Source organism: Lithobates pipiens, unplaced genomic scaffold (genome assembly GCF_037356315.1).
Source record: "Lithobates pipiens isolate NorthernLeopardFrog02 unplaced genomic scaffold, aLitPip1_a1.2 Scaffold_8, whole genome shotgun sequence".
Lineage (NCBI taxonomy): Eukaryota > Metazoa > Chordata > Amphibia > Anura > Ranidae > Lithobates > Lithobates pipiens.
In genome coordinates, this window is record NW_027507903.1 from 493,042,308 (window position 1) to 493,067,821 (window position 25,514).

At 45.0% G+C, this 25,514-nt stretch overlaps 1 protein-coding gene across 2 annotated transcripts in view; it reads right to left on the reverse strand.

Moving 5' to 3' along the window:
- Nucleotides 1–25,514, reverse strand: part of LOC143960465 (aldo-keto reductase family 1 member C1-like) — a 136,456-nt gene that overhangs the window by 103,694 nt on the left and 7,248 nt on the right. For both annotated transcript variants that reach the window (XM_077469102.1, XM_077469101.1), the window contains exon 2: nt 5,431–5,598. In XM_077469102.1, the coding sequence (XP_077325228.1) occupies nt 5,431–5,598 (168 nt within the window). The remainder of the gene's footprint in view (nt 1–5,430; nt 5,599–25,514) is intronic.

A 25,514-nucleotide genomic window follows, 5' to 3' on the forward strand; every position in this document is an offset into this window, starting at 1 on the left:
AAAAAAGTGAAATATTCCTTTAAATATCGTGCCTGGGGGTGTCTGTAGTATGCCTGTGAAGTGCCACGTGTTTCCCGTGTTTAGAACAGTCCCTGCACAAAATGACATTTAACGGAAATAACGTAATTTAAAACTGCTTGCGGTTTTAATGTTATATCTGGTTCCTGCAGTATGGTTGAAAATCATTGAGAAAAATGGCATGGGTAGCCCTCCCTGCCCATTACCAGCCCCTTTTGGTCTTGTACGCATATTAAGGGGAACCCCGTACCCATATTAAAAAAAGGAAATACGTGTGGCCCCCAGGCCCTATATACTCAGAACAGCAGTATACAGGCGGTGCAAACAAGACAGGGACTGTGTAGGTTTGTTGTGTTAAGTTGAATCTGTTTGTAATTTTCAACTGGTACATTTTTAAAGTGTAGCTCCAGTCAAAAAAAAAAAATGATTTTTCAGCTTTTTGGAAAACATAGGGAAGGGTTCACCCCTGTATAATTTGTTTTGCTGCCTGTCTTTTTTCATCTCACTTGCTGTTGTCTCCTTCCGTTTACAAGTAGGAGATGTTTGTAAGTTGGATGTTTGAAAGTAGGGGCCTGCCCTATATGCTCTGCAGAAATGGCGGAACAAGGTGTTGGTTTTGCCACAACATTGTAAGCCCTCAAAGCGACTCTTGGTGGGCGCTGGAGCACCCTGCTGTGAACGATTATATCAAGAATTGTAATTACATACCATTGTTGAACAGTGGTAGAAAAATTGACCTTTGGTGGTTGTGCTGCTGGTGCCACAACACTATAAGTCCTCATAGTTACTCTGGGTGGGCACAGGAAGGGGCCCTCATGTGAAATATTATATCAAGAATTGTAATTACATGTCCCTGTTAAACAGGGGCAGAAAAATTGGGCCTTAGGCACTGGTGCTGGTGCCATGATACTGCAACCTCTTCCATATACTCTAGTTTTAGTGCAGGAATTAGCCCTGCTGCAAAGCATTGCATCAAAAATTGTAATTAAACGCCCCTGTTAAACAGGGGCAGAAAAATTGGGCTGATGGCATCACCCAGAACCAGAAATGTTCTTCCAACATATCAGCGGAAGAGGAAGAGGATAGACAATCAACATAATAGGACAGTCACTCAGCATCAGCATAGGCAGTCTTGAAGAGATGTGATATTTAAAAAAAATATATATTTCGGTTGCATCAGCTTCAGGTGCTTGGTAGCTGTGGGTGATCCAAGACTGATTCATCTTGATGAAGGTCAGTCGATCAACTGATTCGGTGGACAGGTACACCCTGTGATCGGTAACAAAGCCACCAGCAGCACTGAAGGTGCGTTCCGAAAGAACGCTGGATGCAGGACAGGCCAGTAGCTCAATTGCATACTGTGCAAGCTCTGGCCAGTGATCCATCCTCAAGACCCAGTAAGCCAGAGGATTTTCGGTGGGAAAGGTGTCCAAGTCTGACCTTGCCCCTAGGTATTCCTGCACCATTTAAATCAGACGCTGGCGATGGTTGCTGGAACCGATCATAGCTTAGGGCTGCGGACTAAAAAAATTGTCTGAAAGCATTGGTCAGACGGCCACCTTCTCCACTGCTCCTTCTGACCGATGCCTCAGCAACACGTTGTCCAGGACCAGGAGTTTGTAACCTCCCAGTCTCTGGGAACGCTTGCACAGACCTTTCTGCAAGGCCTCCCGGAGATGTCTCATCCTCTGCTCCCTCTGCGACGGCAAGATAAGGTCGGCAACCTTACCCTTGTACCGTGGATCAAGGAGAGTGGCCAGACAGTAATGGTCCCTCTCCTTGATCCGAAGAATACGAGGGTCCTTCCGCAGGCTTTGCAAGATCAGGGAGGCCATGCAGCGTAGGTTAGCTGAGGCATTCGGTCCGGAGTCCTCTGGGTCACTAAGGACAACATGATCCGCAGCTACCTCCTCCCAGCCACGTACAAGTCCACGGGTTTCTTGGGACTGTAAATCATCCCTACAAGACTGCTGCTGCTGCTGATGCTGAGTGCCAGCCTCCACCTCCATGCTGACACAATCATCCTCCTCCTCCTCTTCCTGTGCGATGGGTGGCACAGCAGGAACACTGTCTGGATAAAGGGGGCCTTGAGAGGCAAGGAAGTCCTCCTCTTCCTGCCTCTGTTCTGCCTCAAGTGCCCTGTCCATTATTCCACGCAGCCTATGCTCCAAGAGGTGAGCAAGAGGTACAGTGTCACTAATGCATACACTGTCACTGCTCACCATCCTTGTGGCCTCCTCAAATGGTGACAGGACAGTGCATGCATCCCTGATCATGCCCCACTGGCGTGGTGAGAAAAAAACGAGCTCCCCTGACCCTGTCCTGGTGCCGTAGTCGCACAGGTACTCATTGATGGCCCTCTGCTGCGTGTGCAGCCGCTGCAGCATGGCCAACGTTGAGCTCCACCTGGTGGGCATGTCACATATAAGGCGGTTCTTGGGCAGGTTCAACTCCTTTTGGAGCTCAGCCAGCCAAGCACAGGCATTAAATGATCGGCGGAAATGCACACAGACTTTCCTGGCTTGCTTCAGGACATCCTGTAAGCCCGCGTACCTGCCCAAGAACCGCTGCACCACCAGGTTAAGGACGTGAGCTACACAGGGCACATGGGTCAGTTGTCCCTGTCGGAGGGCGGAGAGGAGGTTGGTGCCATTGTCGCAAACCACCATTCCTGGCTTAAGCTGGCGTGGCGTCAACCACCTCTCGGCCTGCCCCTGCAGAGCTGACAAAACATCCGCCCCAGTGTGGCTCCTGTCCCCCAAACAAATCAGCGCAAGCACGGCATGGCATTGTTTTGCCTGCGTACTTGCGTAGACCCTGGAACGCCTACGGAGCACCGCTGGTTCTGAGGACAGAGCACTGGAAGAGGCCATGGAGGAAGAAGAAGAGGAGGGGGTGGAGGAGAGAGGTGTGTCACAACCAATAGTAGCATTTTGGAGGCGTGGTGGCGGAACAACCTCTAACACTACTGCACCTTGTCCTGCATGCTTCCCAGCTGCCAGAAGAGTGACCCAATGGGCCGTGAAAGACAGCTAACGTCCCTGTCCATGCCTGCTGGACCATGAGTCAGCGGTAATATGCACCTTACCGCTGACTGCCCTGTCCAGCGAGGCAAGGACATTGCCTTCCACATGCCGGTAAAGAGCCGGAATCGCCTTCCATGAGAAAAAGTGGCGTTTGGGGACCTGCCACTGAGGAACCGCACATTGTACAAACTCACGGAAGGGGGCCGAGTCTACCAACTGAAAAGGCAGCAGTTGAAGTGCTAGCAATTTAGCCAAGCTAGCATTCAACCGCTGGGCATGTGAATGGCTGGGAGTGAACTTCTTTCGCCGGTCCAGCAGCTGGGGCAGGGACATTTGCCTGCTATAATCGGACGTGGGTGTACTGCTAGCCGAGTGCCCGGAAGCACTTGGCTGTGACACACCTAATTGTACACCTTCATTCCTCTCAGAGCAGGTTTCAGAGAGGACTGAAGGTCTAGTGGGGTTGGAGATCCAAGCTGATGAGGAGCAAGGAGAGGTCCGCTTTGTTCTTTGGTGTGGGTCTTTGAGGTACGCTTGCCAACGAGCTGCATGGCAGGTCAACATATGTCTGGTCAAGCATGTGGTGCCCAAGCGGCTGATGTTTTGGCCACGCGAGATACACTTGAGACATATGTTGCAAATAGCAGCGGTGATCTGATGCACTCGTCTCAAAGGCCCACACCTAAGAACTTTTAGAATAACGCACAGAGGCAGCGCCCTGCACAGGCGGAGCTCTGCGGTGTGATTCAGTCGGTGTGCTGCCCCTAAGCTGGTCCCCGGAGGGAATCCTGCCTCGTTGGACATGTGCCTCCTCCTCCTCCTCTCTCCTACCAGGCACCCACGTGGAGTCAGTGCCCTCATCATCCCCTCCCTCTTCATCGCTGGAGCAAACCTGGCAGTATGCTGCAGCTTGTGGAACATGATTGCCAGATTGCTGTCCTTGAGCATCCCCTCTCTCTGCATTCACGCTACTGCCTTCCTCTAGCTGAGTATCATCAGAGCCTACAAAACACTGGGCATCCTCCTGGAGCATGTACCCAACACTGTGCTCAAAGAGTTCAGGAGACTCCTCAGGAGGACGTGGTGGGTCTAGGGAAGGAGTCACTGATGATGACATTGAGAGGAGGGAAGACGATGCGTTGGCACCTACTTTGCTAGTACCCTGAGCCTGGGTGAGAGAGGATGAGGAGGATGAAGAGGGCTTGGTCATCCACTCTACCAAGTCGTTGGCATGTTGCGGCTCAACATGTCCAGCTGCCAAAAAGAAGGACAAGCGTGTCCCATGGCCACGTGCTGATGATGACAATGCACCGCGTCCACGACCAGCACTGTTGTCTCTAGACACAGAGCCTGCTTGCCCCCTTTTATCGTCTCGCGCCTGTCTGCCTCTCCTTGCTGGCCTTCCAGACATGGTAATGGCCTGAAGGGAGTTGGGAAAACCAGCAATTGGGTATGTATATGTGTATATATTATATATATATATATATATATATATATATATATATATATATATATTGTGCTGGAGGCACACACAACTTCCACTAACTCCTGCAGATGGCAGATGGCTCAAATAGAGAAGAGCTATATAGGTGGATATAGCGGTGTATACTGGGTTCAGAGCATGCACAATCTCCTACCGCTGACTGCAAGCTCTATTTCAAATGAGCAAGATAGTTTGCTATATAGGTGGATATAGCGGTGTATACTGCGGTCAGGACACGCAGACAACAACCACTACAGAAGAGCAAGAACGAAAAAAAAAAAATCGGCCGATAACGATCGGTGTATACTGTGTTGAAGGTACACAGAACACCCACTAACTGCTACAGACGCCAACACACTACACAAAGCCGCCGCGCTGGCGGCCTTATATCGTGTGGGGCGTGTACTACACAGCCTGAGCTATGATTGGCCACAGGCATCCTGCCTGTGGCCAATCATGGCTCTCCTCGCTGCCGGCGCTGTGATTGGCCAAGCATGCGGGGTCACAGTGCATGCTTGGCCAATCATGAGCCAGCAATGCACTGCGCCATCGCAGTGCATTGTGGGCCGTGAGCGCCACACGAATTTGGCACGAACGGCCCATAACGTTCGGAATTCGCCGAACGGGCGAACAGCCGATGTTCAAGTTGAACGTATGTTCGACTCGAACACGAAGCTCATCCCTACACACAATCACACAATTGCCATTTAAAGTGATGCAGTGCTAAATAGCAAAAAATGACCTGGTCTTGAAGGGGCAAAACCTTCCAGAGCTTAGGTGGTTAAAGAAAAAAAAACCCAAAAGAAACATGTTAAGAACACATGTAAACACTGCATCTACCAGTCATTGGACCCAGAAGCCCAGTGTAGCTCTCTAAGCCACAGAACTATAGTATGTTCTCACCTTTCCTGTGTAGAAGAGATCTTCCCTTTTTACAGTGCCATCTGCAATCTTCTTCTGGATGGCCCGACCTACTTCTTTTTCATTCTGATACAGGTGCGCTCCATCAATGTGGCGGAAGCCAACCTCGATTGCAACTTCAGTGGCTTGTTCACTGAGGGAGACTGGGATCTAGAGCACAAGCAGCCATATGTAAATTGCTGATTAGTTAGTTAGTGTAAAAAACATAGTATATTTCCATTCATGGATAAATACAATTAGTAAGAGTTAAGCCTAAAATAATAGCCAATTTAAAGGCTGCATAGCAGTCTTATATATGTGTGAAATATTTCACCATTTCCCATTGACGTTTCTATTGAACTACAAGTACCATGGTTTCTGAAGTAACTGATCAATACAACCTATTATTATCATCCGTTATGTATTACTTTGTCTAGTCCCTATAGCTTAGTTAGTCTATCTATACTCTGAGCGCATGCTATCGTTAATATCACAATACTATAACAATTAGCTATGAAACCAAATACCCGGTCTAGGATCAATCAAATCTAATTTATTTCCCAAAGAAATAATAAAGCTTACATAAGGTATCAATAGAAGTTACTAGAGTACATAACATACGATCAGAATACAATACAAGCATTATACTTATCCGACCCTCGTGACTGGACCTCCTGATGGAATGAGAGGCAGCTCCCATTGATGAACCCCTTTTTGTTAAACACACCTCAGCCACACCACACCCCATTGCCCACCCTCCTTTGCCTGTGGACCAATCAGCATCTCTGGGGCGTCTCCTCCCCCAGGCTAACTACCTCTGACAGTCCTGCCATAATTGGCCTCTGGGGGGCAGTGTTTGCCCATGAATTGTAACTGCTCCGACTGGGTTCACATCTTGTGATTCGATCTTGGACGCCCTTCCCGCTCATTAGTTATCTTTTTGTCCTTACAGACAGACCGGCCCTGTCATTGTCCTAAATGTCTTTGAAGCTCCGTGCACACCAGGTGGGCTGAATAGAACTCATTCTGCTATGCAGATTCTGTTTGGTGCCACATTCCTCTATCCTTTAAACATGTGAGACTGCAAATATCAATATGGCTAAGTTTGGTTGTACAAACAGATGTGTAGAACTTTATATGTATAACATTAATTCCTGTTTGATTCCAACAGTTTCCTACTAATATCTTTCCTATGCAAGTTCCCCTTGCCACACTGATGGACATTACTCATCCTCTGCATTTATCTGTAAAAATTATACAACTCACAGTTGTCAACAAAAATATTTTTTATTATATCATAATTTTATCATGATTTTCAGTTTAATAAAGCCACCTATACAAAGTTCAGTCTGATTGTGCACCCTCTTTTCAATCCGATTGTACAATCTCCTTTAGATTTACCAAGAATGTATGTCGCAGCAAGGGCCTGCCTGATTGGATATCATTTTTTTGGATAGTTTAGGTAGATCCTCACATTGGATAATTTTAGTAGGTGTAAAGTTATTTGTACAGAAATTGTATGGTCAGATTGCAGCATGTATGGTGACCGTAAATAGACATCAAACAAGGCCAAAATGGCATGGCCAAGCTTTGGTTTCAGTTAACCCAAGTCAATGGGTTGTGTTGAAAAATAATCTATCATGGTTCAATAGATGGCATTTTTCTCACCCTTGTGAATCGCTTACAAGTGATCTACATGTAAGGCTGCAAAAAATGCCATAGATCTACCCTGTACTGCTGATTTCTTTCCATTACAACTATTTGACTTGGGTCGATCTAAACTGTCAGTATCTGTTTCTCATACCTTAGCCATGCCATTTTTGTCTTGTTAAACCAATGTTCGATTCGATCAGTCTGTTAAATTGGACATTGACTTTTCAATGTTATCGCACTGTGTATGGCCACCAAAACTAAATTTGGATTACCCAAACAAGCTATTCAATTCGTATACAATCAGGCAGAACCCTATACTGTTTATTTGTAGCTACAGTAGATCTAATGGAGATCGTACAGTCAGATTGTGTAACACATATGATCATCTTTAAGACATAAATTTAGTAGCAAACACGTTATTTTTATAAATTTGCTCAAAAACTTTTAAATGAGGGTGCATCCTTAACACAGATTTTAGGAGAATTCTGGGCTTTTCAAAAAAAGAATACCTTTTTACTTTCTGACTGATTCAGTCTAATTAAAGGGTAAGTTCACCTTTGTACACCTTTTTTTCTAAATTCCAGCTCCCCTATGCACAAATATAGCATTCATGTACTGTTTTTGCAAAAATATTAAAGCTTTCCATTAAATCTACAGTCACTTCAATTTCCTGTCCTAATCCATGTTTCTAGACGTTTCCATTAATAATGTCTTTCTTCCTTACATACTTTAGGTCATGACACAGGAAGGAGTTGACCAGCTAACCTCATTAGCACACACCCTGCATCATTCACCCACCTACTCCCAGATGCATGTTTTTTTAAATGAAATGCAATCAGAGGATCACTCTTCTCACTAAATACACCATTAGATTGCATGCGCACGGGAGCCAACTGTCATGGCACGGGCCCTATAGAAATGGCACGATCATGCCCTTTCTTCAGTGTGCATGCGCCAATGACATTAGTGCAAGCTTAAATGGTAAATATCTCCTAAACCATGCAGATTTAGGAGATATGTCCAGTACCTACAGGTAAGCTTTATTATAGGCTTACCTGTAGGTAAAAGATGTGTGTAAGAGTTTACAACCACTTTAAAATCTAAGTGAGGAGGAGTATATTATATATATATATATAGCGGAAGGGGAGTGTCTATCTACTCACTGAGCTTTGTGTGTAATCTTAGCTCCTGACATTGAGGGTTATTTAAAGCACAAGCATTTCATAGCAAAACAGTATATACCAGGCTGAAAAAAAAGCCTTTTTTTCCTTACATGGTCAATAAAACCAACTAAACAAAAATATATACAAAATACATTTTATAAATATAAAATAAACTATAGTACCTTGAAAAGATATTCATACCCCTTGACATTTTCCATATTTTGCCATGTTACAACCAAAAACATAACTGTATTTGGGATTTTCTGTGATAGGCCAACACAGTGGCACATAATTGTGAAGTGGAAGGAAAATAATAAATGGTTTTCAATTTTTTTTTACAAATAATTATCTGAAAAGTTTGGAGTGCATTTGAATTCAGTGTACATTTTTGGTTGTAACATGACAAAATGTGGAAAATGTCAAGGGGTATGAATACTTTTTCACAGCACTGTAAGTGCAGATGCTCTTCTCAGGCAAGCTCCTGGTGCCAGAGACCAGCACTGTCAATCAAAGCTAATTAGTTATTAGCTATTGACTGTTTCTGATATATTTTACTTTGCAAATTGTCAACCTTTCTGCATAGGCATGGTTCACCTGACTCTCAGAACAGGTGAGGCCAGTGGAACAATGGAATACGGCCACACCCCAAACGACCCAGCAAATAGTACACAACAAAATAAGACAATATAATTTATATATATATATATATATATATATATATATATATATATATATATATATATATATATACACACACACACACACACACACACACACACACACACACACACACACACACACACACACACACACACACACACACACACACACACACACACACACACACATAATTGCAGTGTGGTTGTCAGACTGGGGTTCTCGGTCACCCTGTGCCCTGAATGGTAACTTGCGCATAGGTGGGGCCATGGGAGCTGGACCAGGAGCTTTCAGTGCTCTCCAAGGCAAGCTGAGCTCCACAAGTGTCACAGGTGCCATTCCACAAGTGTGCGCAATTTTAAAGCATGACATTGACATTTTAGGTATCTATTTAGTCAGCGTAACATCATCTTTCAACGTATAGCAAAAGATAGATAAGATTGCGCTATGGACAAATTCCACCCGTTCGCCACACAGGCAAGGGGAAAAAAGAATATATATATAATGTAATATAGTGAAATAAAGATAAATTAAAAATAAATTAAAAAATGAACTTAAGGGGTTAAAGCTGCCTGTGCTTGAGACCTGTCCCTAAGAATAGGAATAGGTTAGAAATCTAAAATATAAATTAAGCTTTGGCGCTAAAACCTTTTTGTGCACTGTGAATACTAAAATCATATATAAGTGTGAGATGATCTATTATCTCTGCTGGTGCTCTGGAGAATATTAAAACAAATTGCGGTGGAAACCTCTTAAAACCACTGTATACGTGATATTAAAATGCGTGAAAAAAGAAAAGAGGATGTATGTCTGTTGATTTACACCTCAAAGAGTGCACATATATATTGGAAAAGTGGTGAATCAATCACATAAAAACAATTTAGAATACTACTGTGCTCGATAAACATACATAAACCAATATCTGAAAAATCATATGCAAATATGTTCAAAGTGATAATCAAAAAGCGTTTTGTGAAAGTACCCAAATAAAAAAAAAAAAAAAAAAAAATAATAATAATAATAGTGACAAAAAATCTTATAATGTCCAACGGAAATTTTCAAAGTCGCATCAACTAGTTGCTGGAAAAACGCATGGAACTTTCATCAAATGAGGAAGGTAGAGTAAAGTGACTAGTGCAGAAGGGTTAAATACATTCCTCTCCGGTGCGCCACTCTGTGTTAGGCAAAAGGTATGTATATGTGCTCACCAGACAAAAAACCCTCAATGGGTTAATCGAGCAGCCACAGTATGAGCCACTGTGCAGCTTTCTTTGGGCTTTCAACGTATACAAAAAAAAAAAAAAAAAAAAAAAAAACTTTAGTGTTTTTTTTTTTCTTTTTATTCAAGAAAGAGTTTCTTTCCAAAAAAATGCATTTGAAGATTTTCTGCGGAAATACCGTGCAACATAAAAAGTTGCAATGAGCACCATTGTCTTCCCTAGGGCAGGGATGTCCAAACTTTTTTCAAAGAGGGCCAGATTTGATGAACTGAACATGCGTGAGGGCCGACCATTTTGCCTGACATTCTTTGAACCATTAAAATTCGGTCTAAGTGTGTTCGTCCGAGCACGAATACACTGCCCAACAAGAATTCTCTTGCCTTTGTGGCTGTGTGTGGTGAAGAGATGAACACAAGTGTATTATTTGGATACACCATATTTATTGGCGTATAACACGCACCTTCACTTTAAGAGGGAAGCTTGAGGAAAAAAAAAAAAAAAAATTTAAATTTTAAATAAAGAACTGTGAAGCAAAATAAGGGTTAGTGCCCATCTGCAGACCCACAATTGCCAGGAACGCAGCGCCAACCATTGCCAGGAACGCAGCCCCACCATTGCAAGCCCCACAATTGCAATTGCCAGGAATGCAGCCACCATTACCATCAGTGCAGCCATGGAGGGCAGGATGAGCACCAAAGACATCCTACAGGAGAATTTCCTGTTTACACAATGGCCTCTTCAAGAGAAAGTTCCACCTTCTCTGATGGACAGAACAGTCGTCCAATGGCAGAGATGGGACTTCCTATTACAGCTGCCGTGTAAACAGGAAATTCTCCTCCTGTGTGCATGGCACTCGTCCCGCCTCCTCCCTCTGAGGCAGCTGGACTATATATCTTTTGTGACCCCGGCGCTGGGAGATCGCCGGGGGCCACAAAAGATGTATATGTTTAAATAACCAGGCGGGCCTTTCAAAACCGGACCGCGGGCCAGACTTTGGACATGCCTGCCCTAGGGTGTCTGCTAAAACAATATATATATTAAAATATGATTTTTACATGTAGGAGAGAAGTGTCAGAATTGGCCTGGGTGGCAAAGGGTTAAGTAATATACCTATAATTATTATATATTATTTTTAAGGTAATTGACTATTTAACCAGTTGCCGACCGCCGCACGACGATGTACGTCGATAGCATGGCACGGGCAGGCATATTGGCGTACATGTACGTCCCTTGCCTCCCGCGGGTCGGGGGCCCGATCGGGCCCCCGCCCGGTGCCTGCGGCGGTCGGTATTCGTGCGGGAGCGATCCCGGACGAGGGGACGGCCATTCGTTCATGGCCACCCCCTCGCGATCGCTCCCGACGAATAGGAATCCCCCGTGACATCACTTCCTCTCCTGTAATGTAAACACAGGAGAGGAAGTGATGTATTCTCTCCTCCGTGTCGGTATTTTTCGTTCCGACACGGAGGAGAGCGGATCGGTGAGTTGCACCAACACTCTACACACACAGTAGAACATGCCAGGCACACTCACACCCCCCCTTTACCCCCCGATCACCCCCCCAATTACCCCTGCCCCCCAGTCACAGTGACACCAATGTCATTTTTTTTTTTTTTTTTTTGCATTGGTGTCATTTGTGACTGTAATAACTGTTAGGGCAGTTAGAGTTAGCCCCCTTTAGTTCTAATGTACCCCCCTAACCCCCCCAATAAAGGTTTAACCCCGTGATCACCCCCCGTCGCCAGTGTCACTAAGGCTGGGTTCACATTGCAGCGGTTTATGAGAACGAATGTGATTCGCACCGCACTGCAGTGCAAATCACATCCGATCTCTGTGCGATTCGAGTTCAGCCATTCGCCGCACCCGCCGCACCCACCGCAAATTCGCACGGGACCCTTTTTTTGGCCCGCAGCAGAATCGGATCGCATGGGTGTTCACACCATGCGATCCGAGTTTGCAGATCGCACTGCGATATGCGAACTGATCTGGGGGTGTCAGTAACATTTCACTGACACTCCCAGCAGTTCGCATAGGGCAGTGTGAACTGCCGCCGGGAGGCATGCGATGCGGGAACCCGCCGCGCATTCGTGGCGTTCCCGCATCGCTCCAGTGTGAACCCAGCCTAATAAGCGATCGTTTTTCTGATCGCTGTATTAGTGTCACAGGTGACGCTAGTTAGGCAGGTAGGTATTTAGGTTCGCCGCAGCTTTTTATAGCGCCAGGGACCCCCATATACTACCGCATAAACCCCCCTGATTGCCCCCTAGTTAACCCTTTCACCAGTGATCACCATATAACTGTTACAGGTGACGCTGGTTGGTTAGTTATTTTTTATAGTTTCAGGGCACCCGCCATTTATTACCTAATAAAGGTTTAACCCCCTGATCACCCGCGGGTGTCATTTGTGACTAATAACTGTTAGGGCAGTTAGGGTTAGCCCCCTTTAGTTCTAAGGTACCCCCCTAACCCCCCCAATAAAGGTTTAACCCCGTGATCACCCCCCGTCGCCAGTGTCACTAAGGCTGGGTTCACATTGCAGCGGTTTATGAGAACGGATGTGATTCGCACCGCACTGCAGTGCAAATCACATCCGATCTCTGTGCGATTCGAGTTCAGCCATTCGCCGCACCCGCCGCAAATTCGCACGGGACCCTTTTTTTGGCCCGCAGCAGAATCGGATCGCATGGGTGTTCACACCATGCGATCCGAGTTTGCAGATCGCACTGCGGTATGCGAACTGATCTGGGGGTGTCAGTAACATTTCACTGACACTCCCAGCAGTTCGCATAGGGCAGTGTGAACTGCCGCCGGGAGGCATGCGATGCGGGAACCCGCCGCGCATTCGTGGCGTTCCCGCATCGCTCCAGTGTGAACCCAGCCTAATAAGCGATCGTTTTTCTGATCGCTGTATTAGTGTCACAGGTGACGCTAGTTAGGCAGGTAGGTATTTAGGTTCGCCGCAGCTTTTTATAGCGCCAGGGACCCCCATATACTACCGCATAAAGCCCCCTGATTGCCCCCTAGTTAACCCTTTCACCAGTGATCACCATATAACTGTTACAGGTGACGCTGGTTGGTTAGTTATTTTTTTATAGTTTCAGGGCACCCGCCATTTATTACCTAGTCTCACTAGTGTACCCCTAAATTTAGGGGTGTCTACTTTCCAAAATGGGGTCATTTGGGGGGGGTTGTGCCATCTTGGCATTTTATGGCCTTCAAAACTGTAACGCCCTTAGAAAGCCTGAAGGCGGTGCTTGGTTTTCGGGGCCCCGTACGCGGCTAGGCTCCCAAAAAGTCCCACATATGTGGTATCCCCGTACTCAGGAGAAGCAGCAGAATTTATTTTGGGGTGTCATTTCACATATGCCCATGGCATGCGTGAGCAATATATCATTTAGTGACAACTTTGTGAAAAAAAAAAAAAAAAAAAAAAAGTTTGTAATTTTCCCGCAACTTGTGGCAAAATATAAAATATTCCATGGACTCAACATGCCTCTCAGCAAATAGCTTGGGGTGTCTACTTTCTAAAATGGGGTCATTTGTGGGGGTTTTGTGCCATCTTGGCATTTTATGGCCTTCAAAACTGTAATAGGTAGTGAGAAGTGAACTCAAAAATTTACGCCCTTAGAAAGCCTGAAGGCGGTGCTTGGTTTTCGGGGCCCCGTACGCGGCTAGGCTCCCAAAAAGTCCCACATATGTGGTATCCCCGTACTCAGGAGAAGCAGCAGAATTTATTTTGGGGTGTCATTTCACATATGCCCATGGCATGTGTGAGCAATATATCATTTAGTGACAACTTTGTGAAAAAAAAAAAAAAAAAAAAAAGTTTGTAATTTTCCCGCAACTTGTGGCAAAATATAAAATATTCCATGAACTCAACATGCCTCTCAGCAAATAGCTTGGGGTGTCTACTTTCTAAAATGGGGTCATTTGTGGGGGTTTTGTGCCATCTTGGCATTTTATGGCCTTCAAAACTGTAATAGGTAGTGAGAAGTGAACTCAAAAATTTACGCCCTTAGAAAGCCTGAAGGCGGTGCTTGGTTTTCGGGGCCCCGTACGCGGCTAGGCTCCCAAAAAGTCCCACATATGTGGTATCCCCGTACTCAGGAGAAGCAGCAGAATTTATTTTGGGGTGTTATTTCACATACGCCCATAGCATGTGTGAGCAATATATCATTTAGTGACAACTTTGTGTAAAAAAAAAAAAAATTTTTTTTTTTGTCATTATTCAATCGCTTGAGGCAAAAAAATAAAATATTCAATGGGCTCAACATGCCTCTTATCAATTTCCTTAGGGGGTCTACTTTCCAAAATGGGGTCATTTGGGGGGGTTTTGTACTGCCCTGCCATTTTAGCACCTCAAGAAATGAGATAGGCAGTCGTAAACTAAAAGCTGCGTAAATTGCAGAAAACGTACCTTAGTTTGTAGATGTGACAACTTTTGCGCAAACCAATAAATATACAATTATTGACTTTTTTTTTACCAAAGACATGTGGCTGAATACATTTTGGCCTAAATGTATGACTAAAATTGAGTTTATTGGATTTTTCTAATAACAAAAAGTAGAAAATATCATTTTTTTTCAAAATTTGCGGTCTTTTTACGTTTATATCGCAAAAAATAAAAATCGCAGAGGCAATCAAATACCATCAAAAGAAAGCTCTATTTGTGGGAAGAAAAGGACGCACATTTTGTTTGGGTACAACATTGCATGACCGCGCAATTACCAGTTAAAGCAGCGCAGTGCCAAAGTGTAAAAAGACCTCTGGTCATTTACCAGCAAAATGGTCCGGTCTGAAAGTGGTTAAAAACTGTACTCAAGCAGGTGGCTTAATGGACATATTGTTGAAGTTTGAAGTTATAACTTCAAACCAGTAATTTCACAGTAAATAGATAAATAATAAATGATCATATAGCATAATAATATATGATTTATCTTGTACCTTTTCAGCAGCAGCAGATTCTCGTTCTCCCTTTTAATTGTGAGAGAAAAACATGGGATTGTGGGTAAATCTTATTCCCATAAACCCCAGAGGGCTGGGCGGGAAGGGAGTATGTGTCTTTTAGACAAATGCCCCCTTCTATGACACCGCAGTGAGTGGCGGGCCTCCACTGCAGAATTTTTATTGGACAGCTTGGGCAAATGGTACTTTACCATTGGTTAAAGGGTCCAAGCTGTCCATCGAGCTCAGTGCCTCAGAAGTGAGAGGCGCTGTGAGCTCATCCTCTCTGTCTGCTACAGAGTGTGCCAGCTTGTATTTAACCACTTCAATACCAGGCACTTTCGCCCCCTTCCTTCCCAGACCATTTTTCAGCTGGTCCATGCTGAACCGGCTGAATAATAATCCATCTATGGGCAGCTTAAGTTACATAACAAGCAGTACAACATTTCAGAGCTTTAACCAGTTTCATCCTCAGGCTTTAGAGCAGGGGTCTCAAAGTGGTGGCCCTCCAGCTGTTACAAAACTACAAGTCCCATCATGCCTCTCCCTGTGGGAGTCATGCTTGTAATTGTTAGCACTGCAATGCCTCATGGGACTTGTAGTTTTGCAACAGCTGGAGGGCCACCAGTTTGAGACCTCTGCTTTAGAGTCTCAAGACTGGCTTAGCTCAGAGCACATTTGGAAATCACATTGCTGTGCTTTATAAAAGTGCAGCATTTATTTGTTTGTAGGCAGGTGTGAAGGGTGAGAAAGAGTTAACAAGACTGAGACATTGACAATAGCTGACAGAGGAATATTATATTTTAGGGTCCTGTTTGTCACAATGACCACAGGATAGATAAGGTCTGGTAAGAACTGGTTTCGAAATTATGTCTTCAGACAAAGTCAAAATGTCAGCATTAAATAGTTTAAAATTATGTCTGAAATGTTATGTCTCATCTGATGAACTTGGTCCTTCCTCCCTCCCTCCTTTCTTTTTAAGTTGTGCAATATTCTTTGTCCATATTTTGTGTAAACTCGCACAGGACCCTTTTTTTGGTCCGCAGCAGAATCGGATCGCATGGGTGTTCACACCATGCGATCCGATTCCTGTCCGAGTTTGCAGATCGCACTGCGATATGCGAACTGATCTGGGGGTGTCATTAACATTTCACTGACACTCCCAGCAGTTCGCATAGGGCAGTGTGAAGTGCCGCTGGGAGGTATGCGATGCGGGAACCCGCCGCGGATTCGCGGCGTTCCCGCATCGCTGCAGTGTGAACCCAGCCTTTTGAAACATAATTTTAATAATTGCACTTTAGGCTGGGTTCACACTGCAGCGATGCGGGAACGCCGTGAATCCGCAGCGTTTTCCCGCATCGCATACCTCCCAGCGGCACTTCACACTGCCCTATGTGAACTGCTGGGAGTGTCAGTGAAATGTTAATGACACCCCCAGATCAGTTTGCATATCGCAGTGCGATCTGCAAACTCGGACAGGAATCGGATCGCATGGTGTGAACACCCATGCGATCCGATTCTGCTGCGGACCAAAAAAAGGGTCCTGTGCGAGTTTGGGCCGGATGCGATGCCAATTCAGCCATACTATCTGTATGGCTGAACTCGCATCGCACAGAGACCGCATGTGATTTGCACTGCAGTGCGGTGCGAATCACATCCGGTTCTCGTAGCCGCAGCAGTGTGAACCCAGCCTAAATGAATTCTAGCACATGTAAACACAAAAGAATACACATTTTTTTTTTTGTTAAATATAAAAGATGTTGCACCGAGTAAATAGATACGGTACCAAACATACCGTACCATGCTTTAAAACGATGCCCACCTGTGGAATGGCAGCACACTACGGTAAATTTATATTATCCATAGACGGCGCTTTAAAAGCCTTTAGGCTGGGTTCACACTGCAGCGATGCGGGAACGCCGGGGTCTGGGGAGGGGCAATGGGTGGGGCCAGGGTGGAGCTGAAGGGGGCCCCGTCAGGTAGGCTGTATGGGGCCCCATGATTTCTATCAGCGGCCCTGTCCGCGGACATAATCATCATCATCATCACAGCGGGACATCAGCATCATGAGGTGAGTGAAAAATCACAATGGCTACTGTATATTTAATGGGCAGGCTGTATACCGGTATGTGTCTAATGTGTTATCCAGAGCATTATCACAATGGCTACTGTACATTTAATGAGCAGGCTGTATACCGGTATGTGTCTAATGTGTTATCCAGAGCATTATTACAATGGCTACTGTATATTTAATGGACACAGGCAGGCTGTATGGTATATTTAATGGACACAGGCAGGCTGGACGGTATATTTAATGGACACAGGCAGGCTGTATATTTAATGGGCACAGACAGGACACTGGTAGAATGTACGGTATATTATGAGCCCTAACACAGGCTGCTCTATGCAAACAGTCATGTCATCACTTTCTGTAATATCAGCCTGCATTAGGCCTCAAAAGGTACCCGAACAAGTCTTTTTTTTTTTTATCCTGTTAGAAATGGATCCCAATACTTCTACCGGTAATCCTGGACCAAAAGAAAAACGCAGGTCATTCGAAGCTGGTTTCAAACTTAAGGTTGTGTCAAGAGCAGAAGAAAGCAATAACAGTATTGCAAGTAGGGAATTTTGTGTTGATGAAAAACAAGTGAGGGAATGGCGGAAAAAGAAAGCTGACTTGGAAAAGATTCCAAAGGCAAAAAAAGCTCAACGTGGTTTAACAACTTCATATGGGGCTCTAGAGACTGAATTGCATAAATGGGTTATAGAGTGTCGTCAAAATGGTTACTGCGTAACACGCATGGGAATTCGCTTACGTGCCCTTCAAATGGCTAAAGATGACAAATTAAAAGCACCAGGTATTGAAAAATTTGCTGCGTCAGCAGGATGGTGTACCCGCTTCACGAATAGGTTTGGCCTATGTTTGCGGCAAAGAACAAAGATTTCACAGAAGTTGCCAAAAGACCTTGATGAAAAAGTGATGTCATTCCATTCATTCATCATAAAACAAAGAAGGATCCATAACTATGACCTGGGAGATATTGGAAATATGGATGAAACACCTATGACCTTTGATCTTCCAAGCAACAGAACTGTGGCAAGTTTGGGAGACAAAACTATTTTTCTCAGAACCACAGGAAATGAAAAAAATAATTTCACAGTTGTTCTGTCATGTTTGGCTAATGGAACAAAGCTGCGGCCTGTCATTTTTAAAAGAAAGACCTTGCCTAAAAAGGTCAAATTCCCACCACGAATTACAGTGCGCGCACATGTTAAAGGCTGGATGGATGAAGACGGAACAAAAAAATGGCTGGAAGAAATTTGGAAAGAACGACCAGGAGCAGCCTTAAAGAAAAAAACATCATTGCTAGTTTGGGATATGTTCAGAGCCCACACATCTGATGGCATAAAAAAAATGGCAAAATCTTCTCAAGTTACTTTGGCCGTTATTCCAGGTGGGCTTACATCTGTATTGCAACCGCTAGATGTGTGTTTAAATAAACCTTTTAAAGACCGTGTGAGAAAGATGTGGCATGAATGGATGTCATCTGGTCAAGCCCGACTGACAAAAGGTGGAAATCTGATGAAGCCCGACATAGAATTGATAGCAAAGTGGGTTCGTGATGCATGGGAAGAGATTCCGGAGGACATGGTGCAACGCGCCTTCAAGAAATGTGGCATTAGTAATGCTATGGATGGCAGTGAAGACAGCGCTTTGTATGAGAACGACAGCAGTGATGGTGATGACTGCGAACTCAGTGATGATGACAATGTCTACGCTGATAATCTCACACCAGCTAATGCTGAAGCTCTGTTTGGACATACAGATGATGAGGAGGAATCCAGTTTTGAAGGATTTTAACTCTTGTGTTTTAGCTTGGTTGCTGAATGAGCTAAGGTTTTTGTACTTTTAAAGTTATTGTTGATACCATATTGTTTTTATTGACCCTCTTTTACACTTACAGAGATAGTTTACTGTTTTTCTTTGAAATAAATATTTAAAAACATTATTGGTATCTATTTTTATTTTTGAAATTTACCGGTAGCTGCTGCATTTCCCACCCTAGGCTTATACTCGAGTCAATAACTTTTTCCAGTTTTTTGTGGTAAAATTAGGTGCCTCGGCTTATATTAGGGTCGGCCTATACTCGAGTATATACGGTACTTCCCTGTCCACATGTATGTAAATTTTATTTTCTTATTGTGTATTTACTGACCCAGCAACTTTTAAGTTTTATTGTTGCTCATGGATGTACAACATTTGTAATAAATCTTTGTATATTTACTTTCATCTGTGTTGTGTACATTGGCTATTATGCCAGGTAACTCACAATCATTGTTGTTGCTGCTCTGTTACATAACATTTTGGAACAAATAAATAGATTTTGTCTCAGTGTTTGCTGTGGACATTGGCTAAACCTCTCTCACCTCATTTAAAGTCCCAGGGCTATTTTCCTTGTTTTTTGTGCATTAGGGATGGAGGTGTCAGGGGGGGGGTCACACCAGACCTTAATCTCCCCAATCTTTGATTAAACCTGGGTGGAAGACACCCATTCAGCCCACACACTGGTCTGTTGTTACAATTAGCCTTTGTGCATATTACATCAGATTCTAGTGCATTATCACCCTTTGGCCAGTTTTATTTGCATACTGCTCCCAGGGGGCCTTGCTGGGCTGAGCTGTTCTCCTTTCACTGTTTGTCCTTTATGGCGGTGGTTTCCATCCAGCTCGGGGGCTGCGATGTGCATAGGGGAGTTCTGTTCCTGATCTTTTGCTGTCCTCCCCTGTCTTATGACGGGGGTGGCCACCTGCACATCGACGCCATGTTTTCCATGCCCATACACAGACGTCTCCCCGAACGCAATTGAGGTGTGGGCTGTGTGGGTCATCCTGGATGGTTGGGTGGTTGTTGCATCTGTGCATCCCCTTTGATGGTGGATGTCTTATGAACACCCATGCATCACAGCCCATACATGACACTGAGGGAGCGTAACCTTCGAGCCCTTGTGGGCATATCTAGATATTCAGCTCGGCTGGGATTCTGATTCACAACTTGACAATTGGATAGAGCAGTCACATCTCTAAAAAAAAAAAAAACTGACAACCATTGGATTTTTCATTCCATTGAGGTACAACTTTCTTTCTTGATACTTATTGGGTCTGTTACATTGTCTTTATACACATGTAATACTTGTATCATTTTTATATTGCCCCGTAGTCTCTCTGCACATACCAGCTTTATAATTATGTTGGTCTGCATTCATGCATTTACCATATTCTATATTTCAGTCATTCTTACCAACATACTCTAAGAAGCTTAATTTATTTATTTACATCTTTATGTATATATAAATTACGTTTTAGAACCTTATACATTAAGCCCATTTTGCAATTATGATGCCCTCTGATATATGTGCATCCTTGCAGACATTTTCCAGACATTATTTAAGGGGCTAAGTGGAGACCGCAGTGAGAAATAACCCTATCCAGACCATGCTGATCCTCCGAATGTTCCCCTGTTGTGGCCTTTGTTCCGCCCCCTCAGCTCCCAAGCTGGATGCACTACACGGCTGCCATTTTGATATCCAGCGTTTGGCGATTTATCTCAGACCTTCGGTAAGTATGAGGTCTCTGTTTTAGACCTCTCTTGCCAATTATTCCATCTGCCCCCATTTATCAACAACATACATTTATTGATCTTATTATTTACATTGCAGATACAACATTCATGCATCCGCCCCTGAATAAACAAACAGGGTCTCGCAAAATGCATAGGGCTTTATTGATCCTTGTTTTATGCCAGTTCATGCTGGGCGTTATTGATGTCTGCATTATGTTTACATACTTCTCCGTCCACATGTATGTACATTTTATTTTCTTATTGTGTATTTACTGACCCAGCAACTTTTAAGTTTTATTGTTGCTCATGGATGTACAACATTTGTAATAAATCTTTGTATATTTCCTTTCATCTGTGTTGTGTACATCAGCTATTATGCTGGGTAACTCACAATCATTGTTGTTGCCGCTCTGTTACATAACATTTTGAAACAAATAAATTGATTTTGTCTCAGTGTTTGCTGTGGACAATGGCTAAACCTCTCTCACCACATTTAAAGTTCCAGGGCTATTTTTCTTGTGCATTATTAGGGATGGAGGTGTCGGGGGCGGGGGGGGCAACACCAGACCTTAAACTCCCTTCTTTGGAGGTGAACTGGAAACCCCGGTCGGACAGTGTTGGCTGGGACTCCATAGAGCCTTACAATTTCTTTGATGAATATTTTTGCAGTTTCCACAGCCAAGGGTGAAAATGGGCCATTTTGGACAGCCTTTTGGACACCACCACGAAGATGGTAGAAAAACACTCTGCTGGAGGGAGTTCCACAATGAAGTACATTGAGATCATTTTCTCAGGCTCTCTCTGGAACAGGCAATGGCTTCAGTAAACCCCAGGCTTTTACCCTGCTGTTCTTACCTCAGGAGCAAGTAGTACAAGACTCCACATAACTCTTAGCCCACGTACACACGGTCGGAGATTTTGCCAACCAAATCCGTCGGATTTTGCCCGTCGCATTTAGTCCGACGGATTGTGTCCAAAACTGTTGCATACACACGGTCTGGCCAAGTTGGCGAAAAATCCGATCTTTCAGAACGTGATGACGCCATTTCGTTACGATGGGACTACATTCAGGCTAGTAGCCAATAGCTTTGATGTAGGAATTTGATCTGAGCATGTGTGGCACTTGGTCCAATGAAAATGCTCTACACATGATCGGATTAGGTCCGTCCGGCCCAGTTGGTCGGGAAATCTTTTCAACATGTTGGAAAATTGGGTCGGACGGAGATTCGGACGGAATCAGTCCGATGCATACCACACACAGTCGGATTATCTGATGACACGGTCCGATAAGACTCATTCCGACAGATTCTCCGACCGTGTGTACAAGGGCTTACAGTCGCCTACCACCTGAGGCCACCAGAATGTGCATTGTACCAGTTCTGTAAATTCTTGTGGTCCTTATAGACCAGAATGGGATGTGCTGCATCTTCAAGTAAGTAACGTCATTCTTCTAATGCGGCCTTGATGGCGAAAAGCTCACGGTCTCCCACATCATCATTTCTTTACACTGTAGATAATTTGTGGGAAAAGAAAGCAACTGGGTAGAATAGGGCTTTAGCTCCTTGCCGTTGAGACAGCACAGCCCCTACTGCAACTTCTGAGGAGTCATCTTCAAGAACAAATGGTGAGGCAGGGTCAGGGTGCTTCAAGATGGGGGCTGAAGTGAACAGTTTTTTGAGGGCTTAGAATGCCAATTGCACATTGGGAGACCAGAGGAATCGGGTTCCTTGTTTAGTTAGTTTGGTAATGGGGAAAATAATAGCAGAGAACCCCCTAATAAACTTCTGGTAGAAGTTGGCAAACCCGATGAAGCACTGAACCCCCTTCTTGTCCACAGGAGCTGGCTAATCTAAGATGGCGGTGACTTTCTGGGGGTCATCTTGATGCCTTCAACAGAGATTATCAGACCAAAGAACTGGATACACTAAAAATCAAATTCGCACTTCTCTGGTTTGGCATAGAGGCCATGCTGCCGGAGTCAGGTTAGCACATTTCGGACATGCCTATGGTGGTCATCTACTGTGGAGGAGAACATTTAGGATGTCATCCAGGTACACAATGACGTACCAGTCCAGATAGTCGCAAAAAATGTCATTGACAAAGTGCTGAAAGGTGGCTGGCGAATTGCATAACCCAAAAGGCATGACTAGGTACTTTAAGTGCCCGAATCGAGTAGGAAAAGTTGCTTTCCACTCATCTCCTTCTTGAATACGGATTAAGTTGTATGCTCCCCGGAGAACCAGTTTAGTGAAGATGACTGCGCTTCCCAGTCTTTGAAACCGTTCGTGCACACAACGCAGCGGGTAATGGTTTTCGACAGTTATCCTGTTCAGTTCTTGGTAGTCCACGCATGGGCATAGTGAATGGTCCTTCTTTTCAACAAATAAGATGCCTGCATCAGCAGGAGAAGTAGAAGGGCAAATAAATCCTGTTTTAAGGTTATCATCAATATGGTCCTTCAGCGTGCCCAATTCAAGCTCGGTTCCCTTACAAAGGGGACCTCAGCCTCTGGTAACAGTTCAATAGGGCAGTCGTAGGATCCATGGGGAGGTAGGGTCTCTGCACCCTTCTTACTGAATACGTCCAGAAAATCATTGTATGCCACTGGGATTGATTGGCGTGATTCAGGATCTGTGTCAAGGCAGAGTAAGGGTGAGGGGTTGACTGAGGCCTCTTGCAGGCAATGTTGCTGCCAATAACTTGAAGGAAATTTGATTTCTCCAGTGGCTCAGTTGATGTGGGGGTTATGGGCCTGCAGCCAGGGCTACCTAAGATGATGGGGAACAGAGCTGATGAAATGGCATCCAGGTGTAAAAACTCTTGTTGATAGCAAGCAATGTTAGCCAGCAAAGGGATAGTCTCATGTGTGACCAGACCGGATTTAATGACAGAGCCATCGGCAAGATGTACAACTAGTTCCCAGGTCTTTGGTTGCAGTGGAATGAGGTGTTTGGCTGCAAACGTAAAGTCTATGAAACATCTGCAGGCTCTGGAATCAATTATGATGGATACCTGGATACTCTTTCCTGGGAGCTGTAACATGATGGGGAGAGCAAGGTGAGAGGCTTGGTTAGGTAAGACAGGAAAATGCGCTGGAGAGGCACTTATGCATCTTTGCAGGACAAGACCTCACATAATGCCTGGGTCCCCCACAGTACATACAGAGGTTATTGATTTGTCTGCACTGTCATTCCTCCATGGTGAGAGAGGGATGAAGCAAACCCAACTGCATGGTCTAGGAGGAATCCGGAGCAACTGGAGTGGGAGGAATCTGGCTGGTCAATCTGGGAACTTAGGTAGCATCCAACTTGGCCGATATTGACCTATGGATCTTTAGGAGCGACATTCCCTTAGGTGTCGGTCAATCTGAATTGATAAAATAATACGTTCGTCCAGAGATTGGGGTATCCCTACTCGTGCCAGTTCATCCTTTAGAGGATCAGATAGTCCCATCCGAAATCGGCAACGAAGGGTCGCATTGTTCCAAGAACTCCAACGTCTGTGGCCTTTCTGAAGTCCTCTGCCACTCTGTGGCCTTTCTGAAGTGCATGTAATGTGGCCTCGGCAGTGGCAGTCTACTGGGGGTCCTCATAAAGTTGTGACATAGCGATAAAAAATGTGGTGAGGTCGTTTAACAATTCGGCCTTTTGTTCCAGAAGGCGATGTGCCCAGGCTTAGGGTTCACCGATAACCACAATGTCTGGGGAATGCCCAGGAAAAAAAAACAAAGCCTACTTACCACCAGCTCGCAGACAACCAAATTGACCTGTCTAACAGTATGTGTTAAAAACAGGGGTTTAGTCTGCACTCATTTGCAAACGCATGTGTGAGCCACAGAGCCACGTCACGGCACCCTGGTATCTGTGGTCCTTACACTAAAATATACCGTAAGTGTCCCAACAGTGGAGGCACATGCATTCTGATGGATAAATGATGGCAGGTGGACTGAAGGGGAGCCCATCCCTCCTTAAAGGTACAGGAGCACACCAAACACCAGTGATAGCACAATGGCTGCAAAGATGTTGGCGCGCTGCTGGACCAATACAAACACACACGTGATAACAAAAGGGGTTCACTGGTCAACAAAAGCCCACTTTAGTTATATCCAGAGAAAAGGTGCGGGGTTGTAGGGCAAAATAGAGTTCACAAGCATTACGAAAGACTCTGTATTTGCTACGCTCACCCACAAATCTTTCGGGCGTGGGTACCCTTGGTTCTGGTGGTAACATCACTACCGAAGGTGTGAATGAGGTACCAGCTGAGGTAGCGCTTTGAGGGTTGGCAAGAGATGACAGAATTTGAACTCGTTCTTCCAGCCGAGTATATCCTTCTTGTAGATCTTTAACAGCTGGTGTCAAACCTGCCAGGTGTCGGCACAGTTCTTCCATGGGGGAGGTGCCTCGCTCAGGCTTAGGCATGGCTGTCTGATACTGTCATGTTCTCAGTACCTGACTGATGAGCCCGATAGTACAGAGGAAGGCCTCCCTTACGTATCTGACTTGCGGCCCCTGGTAGAGCCGACAGGTGGCATGGGAGTGCAGAATGATATCAGTGCCTGGCAGAATCAACAGCGGATGGGTCAGATTGCTGGCACAGCAGACAGGACCAGCAGGCTCGATGGATCAGCAGACAGGTGAGCAGACTGGATGGACCAGCAGACAGGTGAGCAGACTGGATGGACCAGCAGACAGGTGAGCAGACTGGATGGACCAGCAGACAGGTGAGCCGACTGGATGGACCAGCAGACAGGTGAGCAGACTGGATGGACCAGCAGACAGGTGAGCCGACTGGATGGACCAGCAGACAGGTGAGCAGACTGGATGGACCAGC